Source organism: Temnothorax nylanderi, unplaced genomic scaffold (genome assembly GCF_030848795.1).
Source record: "Temnothorax nylanderi isolate EJ_2023f unplaced genomic scaffold, tnyl_v1.0 TNYL_tig0174_pilon, whole genome shotgun sequence".
Taxonomy (NCBI): domain Eukaryota; kingdom Metazoa; phylum Arthropoda; class Insecta; order Hymenoptera; family Formicidae; genus Temnothorax; species Temnothorax nylanderi.
Genome location: NW_027249236.1, coordinates 159,046 through 171,526, shown reverse-complemented (window position 1 = coordinate 171,526; position 12,481 = coordinate 159,046). Strand labels below are relative to the sequence as shown.

Genomic DNA, 12,481 nt, shown 5'->3' with positions numbered 1-12,481 from the left:
TCGAAAATAATAAACAGTTCAGTAATTGTGACAAGCATTTACAAATATTTAGAGAATCGGCCCTTAATATATTTTACTTATCATTTCCAATTAAATGCTATTTGAAAGAATCTCTTAACACTGCCTACGTAGAGCCATTGAACGTATTGCTCAATTAATTCTTCCACTGTGTTATATTTCCGTGTGTAGATAATGCCCGTCGCGCAACTTTCTGTTTTGAATGTTCATATTCGGCAATAAGGAAATATCAAGATTATTCATGCATCTTTGTTTTTGAGTTATAAAATATCGTAGTATACAAAGCAGTGTACTAAGATATATATCGAAACTTTTTAAGACAGTATAGAAATTATTGAAATTAACTACTCTATGATAATTATTGTTGTTATTTATTAGCTAGATATATATTGCTATTCAAATATTGATATGTACGAATGTACGTATATGAATGAAGACTAAGGCTGAGTTTCCACTGAGCGCGTCACGCGTCGCGTCATCCATCGCAACCAATCAAAACATCTTATTTTATTACATTATTTGTGACGGGATGTTCAGATTGGTTAACGACAGACGACGCGACGCGTGACGCGCTCAGTGGAAACTCAGCCTAATGATGTAATATATAAAAGAAATTGGTTATTTCACAAGAAATATAGAATGATAAATCTTGATAAACCGGTTGACAATCCATATAATTAAAATATGTTATGATACACATTATGCGTACCATGCAAGCCATGATTATATAATTATGTATGTGACGCTATATAATCTATTTGATAATTGATTCCTTTATTTGGTCTGAAAAAATTCCTTATTGACGAAGGATGATACAAATATTCACATATTCAATTAATGTACGATGTATAGTACTGGATAATTTGCCTGTTATTTGTATAGTATTTGTATATACGACAAGGGAATACCTTCTTAACGATAATATGCTTCAAAGCACAAAGAATTATAACCTTGCGACAATAAAGAGTCGCCCTTATTATTATTATTATTACGATAAAATTTTAAACTAAATTTTCGGTAACGAAAAAGACACCTAACAGATACTTTGAGAGCGTAATTATTTTCCATCACTTTAAAAGTCAAAATCCACGAAAATAACCTTTTTAATATTAGTACGCGTGTGTTGAATTTTGTGATACCACAAAAGCTGCCTCCGTAAGAAACATTTATGGAAATGTTTATTTCAAAGCGATATACACAAAGTATGTAAAAATTATTGAGAGAAACTATTTTTATTTTTGCCGTACTTTTACATTCTCTCCCATTCAAAACGTAAGAATAATTTATCGATCAATATTATCATATACATAAATAAAAAAATTAAACAATTTAGATGCGAATCTCATTGAATACTTTTTAAGATAATTTCAATGTCATCAAAGTGATCCGACTCGCGGATGATCTTTTTGGGTCGACTGATGTGAACAATTTGCGATTTTTATTTTACGAAACGTTGGATGACGACGCGAGTATGTTTTTCAGAATGTAACTTATGCTTGTATATTACTTACCACTAAAGTAATAGAGCAGGAATTTCGTAGCCGTACCATAATGTTAAATATTTAAATCGATTGTCCCCGAAATTTTCACGCTTATTAAAATTGTATATGTAAGTCTAAATAGAGGGACACGGTGAAATGTATATATAGGTCCTAATTATGTAGATATAAAAGAGAGCCTATCTATTTGTACATAACAACAGGAGTAAAGACCTACTCAGGTTTAAGTAGGTAGACAAATTCTATATCCAGACTTTCTCTTTGTGTGCCTGTACGTTTGTGCGTGCGTATGTTATGTATGTGTGTGTGCGTATTTGTATGTGTGTGTGCGCGCGCACGCGCGAAGAGAAACATTTGTATGAACAGAGCGACGCTAAAATACAAACGACTCGCTCATATTTTGTATAGATATTAAACAAATACCTCTTCCGTTTATCCGACTATATTTGGTGATACATAGCTAATGTGTATTATTGGGACGGCTTCCTCTCGTAAGCGTTGTGCGTATCGTAGGTAAGCAATCGAGATCAGCGATTAAAGGTCTCGTCTTTGCGATATGTATGCAAAAGTCGATATTTTAGCTATAGCGCGTCAACATCGAAATTTAACCCTAATAGAACAATCCTTACGAAACAACTGTAGTCGGATAAAGAATGACGTATCAAGTACCGCTTCGGTCACAATAAATTGTCTATATGATCTTCGACACGCGTGTTACACTGTGCGCACTATTTTCTCAATTGAACAACAGAAAATTAGACTCTTTACAATTTACTTATTATGATGTATACTCTGACAAGGATATTCGTCGAACATATTGTGCGATAAATAAATTATGCGATATTTTCATTTAAGAAAGACTTGTGTGACGATTTCTGTGAACGCTATACCTTCTTGCTTCTCCACTGGTCTCCCAGATGAATACAAGTTAACGTTGATCCTCCTGTGAAATATGCACGTGGGAATAATTATATACTGATAAGAGAGAGATAAAGCCTCGTGTGAAATATGCACGTGGTAATAATTATATACTGATTACTTTAATAAGTCTCAATTGCTTCCAAACATCGTAGGATCATCGAGTCATAGCTAATCAAGCTATTAGATTAAAAACGTGTAACGTTTTTTTGCGATGTTTTTCTTCTAATTACCCGATATCCTTCAATTATATTTTTCTCGTATACTACGTTTCTTCGAACCGGCGCAGCGCATTACTTACGCTTCTGCTTGTTTCAGTTCGAATGCAATTGAGCGAAAAAGAGAGAGAAAGAGAATGCGCGTGTATGTTGCGCTTGAGATATTTTTGTTAATAATGACAGAAAGATGAACGACCATGTCAAGTCTTGAAAAGTTATAGTCGTTCAGTAACGTTTGAAAAAATGAGATGAAAAATAGAGCTGACATTTTCTGGAAATAACATCGCCCGAGATGTTTACAGGTACAGCGAGTCTCGAAAAATCACTTCTCTGAAATCAGAAATCAAAAATGAATTATTCGTTCGATCATTGCGGAGCCTTGAATATTAATTTTATAATCCAGTTTTATCTATAATCAGTTTTGTTGTCGCAATAATAATTTATATTGATATTAATTTCAAGGCGTTGAAATTATATTGCTCCTTCTATTCTCGTGATAGAATTTTTTATAAAGAAGAGATGAATGTAAATAGAATGAAAAATCGCCAGTTACATCGCTTTTTAAATGGTATGCAAATGCGAAGATTAAAATCGATGCATAGATCATGTGATAAATCTAAAATTTCTACAAAAAGAAAATTTTCCATCCCATTCTGTAACGTGCCATTCGCGGAAAATAGATTTTAAATTATGCCCATTGGAGACGGCGTCAGCTGGATAGTTCCTTTTTTTTCCCCAAGAAGAAGCGATCGTTGTGCATGGCAATGACACTCCGTTGATAATCACTTTTGCATTTTTAAGTCCTCTAGTGAGAAGAGAGAAAAATGATAGTGCGTCATTAAAGCCGATGCTGACGCGTGCAAGCGTTTTCCATCGCGGGTGCGAAGGTGAAGGTGTTGGCTGATGATGAAGGCGGAATTCGCGGAATGAATCGGTACCATTCCCACCCTGCCGTGCGCTTCTTCGCATCTATATAAAGTCAAGTCACACGGGTACATCTCGTACAATTACGTCAGATCGCGAATAATACGTGTTAGGTGAGCATTTATCGTGCGTCGATCGGCGCGAACTCCTTTGTCGCGACTCCGCTTTCGAAGCTGGACGTGATTGCGCAGCTAAATTAACTGTCGCAGATAAATTTACCGTCGCATTAACTTTCGGGTTTGCGCCCCACCGACACATGGGGCAGTGTGTTCCATAAACGCAAACCGACAAAAAAGAAGATAATTGCACCGATTATTAAATGTGGAAATTTATTTGTGACGCTCTCCCAAAAGGGGTCTGTACACTGTTAAATATTGAAGGATGAAATTTAAACCAACGCCTTGAGTTAAGTAACATTTTGTTACTTTTTACTACCATGTGTGTGTCCAAATTTATTGTTTTAACACAAAACAGTATTAGTTTAACTCCATTGATTTAAATTAACATTGTTTTAGTTAAATTAACGACATATTGAGTAAGAGCGATCTATAATAGGAATGGTTAAAAATGACTCAAATTGAATGTAATTTGACACTACGAATTTAACAGTGTTAATCTGAAAAGATTACACGTGTCTCAAGACTTATTCCTCGCCGCGCAATCGCGTCTGATCGAAATGCAAATGTACCACGCCTCGTCCGATATTTTTTATCGTCGTGCGACGTCGTGTTTTCATTACGTGTCTCGCGCGAATCCAATACCGCTTCAACGTGTGATCTTCACTGTTGAATTCATAGTGTTAAATTATACTCAATTTGAATTACTTTTAATTATTTCTATAGGTCGCCCACTGTCCTACTCAATATGTCGATCGTTAATTTAACTAAAATAATGAGGTTCAAATAATACTGTTTAATTTGTGTTAAAATAATAAATTTCGACAGACACAGTAGTTAAAAGTAACAAAATGTTATTTAACCCAAAGTATTGGTTTAAATTCCATCCTTTAATATTTAACAGGGTTCTTGAAGAAGAACAATCAAATTCGCAAATTTTGATATGTTATTGAAGAGCAGATGCGCTTGCAGATATTCTTTCAAGAAACGCAACGCGATCGATCTTCCCTTAATTTTTCGCGATGAATATCGTGATACAAAATTTATGTAAACAATAATAAGTAAACCTATATGAATCTTACAGTTAATTAGAAAAAAATGCCACTTACAATCCGAGGGCTGGATCTTAGTAGCCTAATAATAATATTATTGTATGAATTCAGTTTTTCGCACAACTACAGTAATCTTTTGTAGTATAATTTTTCCGTAAGAGATCGGTTGTAAGTTTCCGTAAGTGATAGATATTCGCTTATGCCGTTAACATGATTGTAGATTCCATGAAATTCTTTCAAAATCACTCGCGGCACAACACGCAGTTACCCCAAACTCGAGCTTCGTTCGATCCCGTTTAATCGGACGTGTATATGGATGTTGCAGTCATGAAACTCGCAGTGATTTGCCTGTTCGCTGTAATTTCCGTCGTCTACGTCCACGCGGACACATCGGACGAGTACACGCATAAATACGACAACATAGATGTAGATCAAATTCTTAGTAACGACCGATTGCTGAAGCGGTATGTCGATTGTATGCTGGACAAGCCCAACGTTAGATGCCCCGCTGAAGCTGTTGAACTGAAGAGTGAGTATCGCACACGTGTTCTTTTATTCTCTAGTGGAAAAATGTCTCGGAATTTTTCATACTATTAATCAGAATTTCTATAAAAATTTTCAGACTTTCTTAAAATGCTCAGAATTTTTCAGACTTTTTATACGAATTGGAACATTTTTCAGAAAAACTCAGACAAAATAAGAATAAAGTATTTCAGATTTTTCCAACATATCTTTGGAGAAATCTCAATAAATATGAGAAAATCTGTGCAATCTATCAGAAGTTTTTATATATACGGATACTGAAATATTCCGAAAATCCTCATCCAATTATTTCTGGAGTATCTGGAAATTTTATATATTTTTTCAGAATTTTTCACAAGTCTCAATTCTTACAAAATTTTTTATAAAATATAAGAAATTTCCAGAAAAATCATTAGAGTTCGCTATTATAAGTGCAGCTTGGATAGAAAAACATTTCAAACGAGTTGAATTAAATTAGATTATTATTCGCGTCTGGATAGTCTGCGTGCGTGGCATTGATTCTAATGTTAATTATATTTAATCGAAAGATCTCATAATTATTTATTGCCGTTAAGACGCTGGAAGAGTGTAAATGTATTGGAAAAGAAGAATCGTTTGCAGAAGCAGCTTTAAAAACGTATTTCTTAGAGAGGCAGAGAACTTTGTAACTTGTGACGTAAGATATGCAAAGAAAACTTTATTCACCGATATACGGTTTCTTTTGTGTTAAAACAAGCTTGTAAAGCGTTTTTGCTTAGGAAGCATTGAATCGCTCGTTAAATTACGCTTGACTAATAAATATTCAATTTGTTAGGAAGAACATCTCTATAATCACATGTTAAGATCTTTGATGGCTAATTGTATCGCGTGTCAAAGGTCGATTCTGACGTCATCGAGACAAAGCATCGGTATCCCCGATCGCATTCAATATCGTTAGATGAATAATAATCATATAATTGCAGAACACATAACCGAAGCGCTAGAAACCGAGTGTGCGAAATGTTCGGATCATCAGAAGACACTCGTCAGAAAGGTGATAAAATTCCTGGTGTTGAACAAGAGAGATATGTGGAACGAGCTGAAGGTGAAATACGATTCGGACGGAAAATACGCGAAGAGGTACGAGGATATGGCCAAGGAGGAAAACGTAGAGATCTAATCAGAAATCGACGTGGAGGGAAACGAATATATGCTGCAAAACTATTATGACGCAATGCTAATTGTCTCACCGTCCTTCTTAGTTGCGATTTGACGATTAGAATGTAACATATGCGGGTATGCAAATAAAATATCGTTCATAATATACTGTATCGTGATATGTTCCGCGCGTATTTATGACGTCGTGTTTATCTTCGTTGCTCGATGGTGCAGGGGATCCTCTGATATATATTTTCCTCACTTGAATCCTAGTCGCGCGGCTTTCTTTTACACGGAAAAAACTTCAACACGAATATAGCTATCACCGAGCGGAAGATTTCCGCTCGCGGCGTGTCAAGAAACTTCTTTCAAATAACACTAATAAAAACTAGCAATTAAAATTCAAGGCAACGTCGCAGCGAAGTACGCATAATAAAAAGATCGAGACTTTTTACTGCGTTTCCCGAGTTTGATGTACGAAGTATGAAGATAATGTAAAAAATACGCAAATATTTAGAATCGATCTTCGAATGTCGAACTAAATTCCATGATTCCATCTTGAAACCGGTATTTTTTATATCGATTATGTTATTGATGTTTTTCGCTTTTATATATAACAATTAAATAATAAACTGAATGATATAAATATCAGTATAATGTGTATATACATCGGCATACAGATAACTTTTTGATATATAATATTGGTATTAATTATACTATTGTACATTATACTGAATATCAATTGTCAAATCAATTAGATTTATATTATGTATTTACGCATATCTTATAAAAAAAACATTATTTTCATGGAGTACGGGAAATTCAAAACTCGTCGAAATTATAAGCCTCAATTTTTGGAAACATATTTGTAAATAATCGTAAAATTCTGAATTTGTACTCGTTATTTCCTTCGTGTAACTCCTTTTATGAAATAAAAACTTTATTATATAAATCTAATTGACTTGATAATATAAGGCGTTTATGATATAACAATCCGCGTATCGAATTAAACATCCACGAAATCGTATGTACAACCCTCCTTCTACTTTATTACGTGAGTGTCAAACTCGTCTGTGTCGTCCTCCGTCGTTGTCTCGCCAATGTCCGCGCAAGCATAGCAAATCCTACCGATGTCGTCCCAGCACTCGGGACAATGGACGAAGGGACATCCGGGTGTCGTGCATCTGCGGAACTGCGGGCCTTTCCTCGGCTCCACTTCGCCGCAAACGAGGCACCTGTGACGTGCCCGGGCGAAGATCGCCAACCAACCGCAGAGCGCCGGCCAGCGCAGCCTCAGGGCGATCCACGGATCTATGTCGTATTCCAGCCGACGAGTCCTGGCCAGAGTCTTGACCCTGGCTCGCATAAACCTTGATATCGGAGATAGAATCAAGGTCGGCATGTATATATTCACGAAGATTTGAATCAATTCTGATATCTGAGTTTTGTTTCATAAAAATGGTTCGAGCACCATTCGTAAGATCAGCTACTTTATCCGGAATTAAATCTTATCATACAAAACGAGCGATGTGGAAAAAACCGAGTCTCTTATTCGTAGGAGACTCGAATCTATTCAGTTAGGAATTCTCTATTTGAAAGTATACCTCCTCCGTTTCTCGAATTAGTCATAGAGAACTCGGAGGAGAATCCGACGAGGTGCGAACTTATAATCGCGAGATACATTTAATCCCGTCTCTACCTGGCGTGCCCGAGTCTACGTCTCAGGCTCTCGTTGTAGAGGTACAGCACGCGCCTCTTCTCGCGCTTCCTGTAGAAGAACGAACAGATCACGCGCCGCAGCCGCTGGGTGTAAGCGGCGGTGAACAGCAACACCCAAATGGCCAGATAGATCGAGTAGATCTTGAGGATCATGTAATTCGGTACTCTGCTGGCCCGCGGTAGACACGCGCTGTTGGACACCACGGTCTTCACTCGCCTCTTCACGTTGAATCCGCGGATGACGCTGCGTATCAGAGAGGCTATCACTCCGATTCCGCGAACCTCCAAGGTCATGTCGTGATGACCCGCCTGGAAAAAGTACAAGTTAAAGTTCAAGACAGATCGGACAGGATAAACAATAATTAACTTATATAACGCGTTAGGAAAAACCGTATTGGTTCTGGCCATTTTGCATATGTTAGTTGCTAATCATTATTTATCATTGCTTAAAGATCTCTTGACCTTCATTGTAGCTACGTTATTTCCTTAAGTCAAAAGCGAAGAATCGTATGGATTTCCTCCTTTTTTTGCATTACGTTTAGATGAATTAATCGAAATTGAAAATCTTTTTATCAAATTTGCAAATAAAAAATGGGGAATTAAACTTGAGATATGTGAAGAATTGTTTCGAAAGTTCACTTGTCGAAAGAATCTTGGACTTAAATTCAAAATTAAATTCAAATCTAAACTGGAAATAACAAGGATCGTCTCGCAAATCTCGAACCTGAGTATATTCCATGCGGGAGTGTCTTCTGACCAAATCGAGCGCTTCGAAGAAGAGCCTATCCAGCAATATAAACGTCGTCACGCTGATCATCTCGAGGATCAACTTCACCGTTTGGCCAGTCAAATTCACCCGCTCGACTTCGCCCGGTCGCAGGCTGTATGGATCCACGAATTCCGACCTCTCGATCTTCTTCAGAGGCAGTAGGGTCAGACTACCGCGAGCCTTTCGTCTCGCGTCGATCTTACGGAAGTACGAAGTGACATATACGTTGTCATGCTCGATCTCGGCCAGATATTTCTCGTGATACGTCTGAGCACTTACGATTATTCTCAAGAAAACGAAGGATAGACATCTGGATAATTGTATAAAATATATATTATATTTATATATATATATAAATATATGTTATAAAGATGGACTTTAGGTCAGTAGAAAACGAACCGAATTTTCCTTATATACGTACATATGGAGGGGTAAAAACCAGAGTGGTGTAAGTCAAATTTATATATTGTACAGATTGCATCTATGCACACGAGAAAATGTTTAAAAAAAATTAACTTACACTACTCTGGTTTTTACCCCTCCATATACAAACAAATAATAAAAAAAGGCAATAATGTATTTAAAACTATATTTAAACTATATAATAAACTATATTTAAACTATATTTAAACTATATAATAAACATGTGTGGTTCTATTAGTAAAAAGAAAACAAGCTTTGCTGTCGTGCAAAATTTTTCCGCACAGTTTGCTTCTATTTTTACTCTAAAGAGAGGAACAATTTATCCTTGAAATTATCTACATTCTTGCTATACCTTTTGATAATCATCATCACTGACTCAAAGACTTTTCTGCGTGCATTGAATTCGTGCATCACAGCCTGGGCAGCGTCTGTGGCGTCGTGAAGATCTAGGATCACCGGCATCTTCTTCACTCTGTACTGAAGTTTCGCGTCCTTGAGACTTTTGCTGAACGCATCCCTGGCTCCTTCACGAAGAGGAGACAATATCTCGCGAAAACGTCGCGGGGGGAGTTCAATGGGTTCATTCCTAAATTTTTATCGAATCATCGAAAAATATTCACTTTTTAAAGCGACGTAACCCTCGCCGATACCAGCGTCCACTTTCCCCTCGGGATCGCAGATATTGGAACCGCCGAGAGCCTGCACCAAGTTGCACACGAAGGTAAGCTTCATCGGCCAGCACAGCAGCCAGGCCGCGAAGATCGTCACTGTGTCGTAACACTTGTCGTAAGCGTCACCAAACATGTCTCTGAAAAACATCCTTATGTTAAATACAAATTAGAAACATAAAGTTGAACAAAAGAAATATTCAGAGACTTATAAAATGTATCACGTATCACGTGAAGCTTAAAAGGCAGTGATATTTTTGCGACAGCTACATAGAAAAAAAGAGTATTCTTGATTTGAAAATATCTTTAGTTTCAACGTTGAAATCTTGAAATGAGATTATATTGCGTTAAACGAAGAAAACTTGCTTGAATGAAGTAATTTTATATAATTCAATCAAGAAAAAATAATGTAATATCGAAGTTTAAAATTATCAAATTTTTATAAAAAGATTTATAGATTGTTGCGTATATAAACAAAATAATGAACGCGTTATTTTGAGTATATAAATTTTGATTTGACCCTTCTTTTCTTTCTATGTATAAATTATTACGAGGAACCGCACAGCTAACAATAAATAGAATTAATTTCATATTCAATAATATTCTTCCCAAAAACTATGAAAGAATGAATTCTACGGTTTTCGTTTATCTTCCTGCAAGAGAATCGTCGTCTCGTCAATCCTGTCATTGGTATCACTATACCATTCGCCGGATCTGCATGGGAATGAATTTCTAGAAATCCATTTACGAAACACGAGAAACGTATCTTATTCGCGGACCACGAAGTTATCGTCGATGTTATTTAGATCAGGTCCGTGTTAAATGTCCTTATATACCTGCACCGTTCGGCACCGCGGCTAAGCTGCTCTTCGCAGCGCGCCTCGATCTTTCTCTTGTACTTCGCCTCGTAAACATCAGCCTCGGACCTCGCGTTCGCGATCTCTTTCTCATGTTTCTCCTCGATCTCGTCGCTCCTCCTCGTATCGTCCTGGAGCTCGTCCAAATAGTCGTTCTCCTCTTTCAGCCTGTTCATCTCCTCTTCGCCCTCGATTTCCTCGACTATCGGACTCATCAAATCTCTCACCGAGGATAAGGTGTCCTTCAGCTCGTTCGCATCCGCTTTCATGGCGAGCACCGCCTGCGTATCGTTAGATATTTATTATAGCTCGATTATATCGGTAATTTCGCGATTCGAAGTTTCGTCGCATAAACGACTACTCTTCTGCGAAATTCGGTGCTGACGGTGCTCATTGCATTATTATTCTGATGAGCAGATACACCTGCTGGAATGGCTTGAACATGAGATCGAAGCGTGTCTGGGTGAGATTGTACGTCAACTGTGTTGTGCAAGCGAAAGTCCTCACCACTTCTTTACTGTTGTATGTTAGATTGAATATCGGCCCGGCTATTACGTACCCCAGAACGAGAGCCCTCAAAACGTTGCGACCGGATCGGCCGAGGAAGGTCGGTATTGTCAAAAGACAGATGCATCTCACCTATTCAAATTCTCACCTTAAATATTTTTTAAATAGTAATAACTATTTAAATATAGTAAGAGCTATAAGATACCTATTATATATATTGCTTAGACATCCTATGTATTTCCTTGTTCCTTCTAATATAGCTAATTGAATAAAAATGAATCATTTTGCTTCAAAGTGAATGTATAAACTGCTTATAATTATCGTAACCACATGTTCTTATTATCAATGGAAATCGCGTCAAACCGCGCATTTACTTAACAAATATTTGTAATCCGATGTAAGAAAGAATCGGATTGTGTGGACAAGGCAACGTGCGTGACGCGACTATACATAATGCATGTTATATACGACGCAGTTAAATTCACAGAACTAGGCAAGTTCCGATTTGTAAAATATTTAACAAGGCAAACGCGTTCGTTTCAACCCGACTCCATCAAGGATTCCGAGCAATAAAAGTACGCAATATGGTCAACATAGTAACGTGATTATGCAATTTTAGAGAGAAGAATGTCTCTCACGGAGAGAGAGGTACATCACTGTTGATGCTTAGTCAAGCGCGTCGATAAAATAAATGTAGGATAACACAAGGGGGTACACACATATAGCAAAAGAGGTAATTAGCTCAATTGAGTGAAGTAAGAAAAGAGATTACCTGTATCGATGATGCACATCCTATCGATAGCATCGCGACAAGGATGGCTCCCAGAGAGATGCTGGTATACGTGTCAAATTGTAGATCGACGATTATGCCCTCGTACAACACGACAGCTGCGACAAATCCGAAGAGAAATCCGATGAAGGCCCTCGCTTTTCGATGGGTGCCGATCGGATCGTAGCAGATGTGAAATAGGGTCGGACATTTTTTCAGATAATATTTCAGGAAATCCCGTCGCGCGCCCTCGATCAGACGGCCGCAGCGATTAATCCGCTCCAAGCCGGGCATTCGTTTTCTCCTTTTGCGAAATCAAAAGTCCTCCGGCTGATAAGCTACTTTGTCGCGGATTATGAAACGCG

At 37.4% G+C, this 12,481-nt stretch overlaps 2 protein-coding genes across 4 annotated transcripts; one reads left to right on the top strand and one right to left on the bottom strand.

Moving 5' to 3' along the window:
* The first annotated feature begins 3,533 nt into the window (after window positions 1–3,533).
* Window positions 3,534–6,570, top strand: LOC139778187 (chemosensory protein 3). Of its 3 annotated transcripts, none has more exons than XM_071716050.1 (3): window positions 3,534–3,690; window positions 5,071–5,274; window positions 6,230–6,570. In XM_071716050.1, the coding sequence occupies exons 2-3, from the start codon at window positions 5,073–5,075 to the stop codon at window positions 6,424–6,426; spliced, it is 399 nt and encodes a 132-aa protein (XP_071572151.1). In that variant the 5' UTR covers window positions 3,534–3,690; window positions 5,071–5,072; the 3' UTR covers window positions 6,427–6,570. The 3 variants fall into 3 exon arrangements, with proteins under 3 accessions (XP_071572151.1, XP_071572152.1, XP_071572150.1); XM_071716051.1 differs by lacking the exon at window positions 3,534–3,690 and adding an exon at window positions 3,746–3,932; XM_071716049.1 differs by lacking the exon at window positions 3,534–3,690 and having other exon boundaries at window positions 5,043–5,274.
* A 651-nt stretch (window positions 6,571–7,221) lies between these two features.
* Window positions 7,222–12,481, bottom strand: LOC139778189 (protein sneaky). Its single transcript, XM_071716053.1, has 8 exons — window positions 12,120–12,481; window positions 11,264–11,479; window positions 10,820–11,121; window positions 9,936–10,123; window positions 9,668–9,839; window positions 8,848–9,202; window positions 8,104–8,432; window positions 7,222–7,774 (listed from the first exon to the last, which is right to left on the bottom strand). Exons 1-8 carry the CDS (start codon window positions 12,408–12,410, stop codon window positions 7,447–7,449), a joined length of 2,181 nt encoding a protein of 726 aa, XP_071572154.1. The 5' UTR covers window positions 12,411–12,481; the 3' UTR covers window positions 7,222–7,446.

What these genes read in the sequence shown, in the direction of transcription:
- LOC139778189 (XM_071716053.1), bottom strand. Translation starts at nt 12,410, where the DNA reads ATGCCCGGCTTGGAGCGGATTAATCGCTGCGGCCGTCTGATCGAGGGC. An exon ending in GATGTGCATCATCGATACAG is followed by an intron (nt 11,480 to 12,119) that starts GTAATCTCTTTT and finishes GAATTTGAATAG; the next exon opens with GTGAGATGCATCTGTCTTTT. An exon ending in GTGATGATGATTATCAAAAG is followed by an intron (nt 9,203 to 9,667) that starts GTATAGCAAGAA and finishes ACAATTATCCAG; the next exon opens with ATGTCTATCCTTCGTTTTCT.
- LOC139778187 (XM_071716049.1), top strand. Translation starts at nt 5,058, where the DNA reads ATGGATGTTGCAGTCATGAAACTCGCAGTGATTTGCCTGTTCGCTGTA. An exon ending in TGAAGCTGTTGAACTGAAGA is followed by an intron (nt 5,275 to 6,229) that starts GTGAGTATCGCA and finishes ATATAATTGCAG; the next exon opens with AACACATAACCGAAGCGCTA.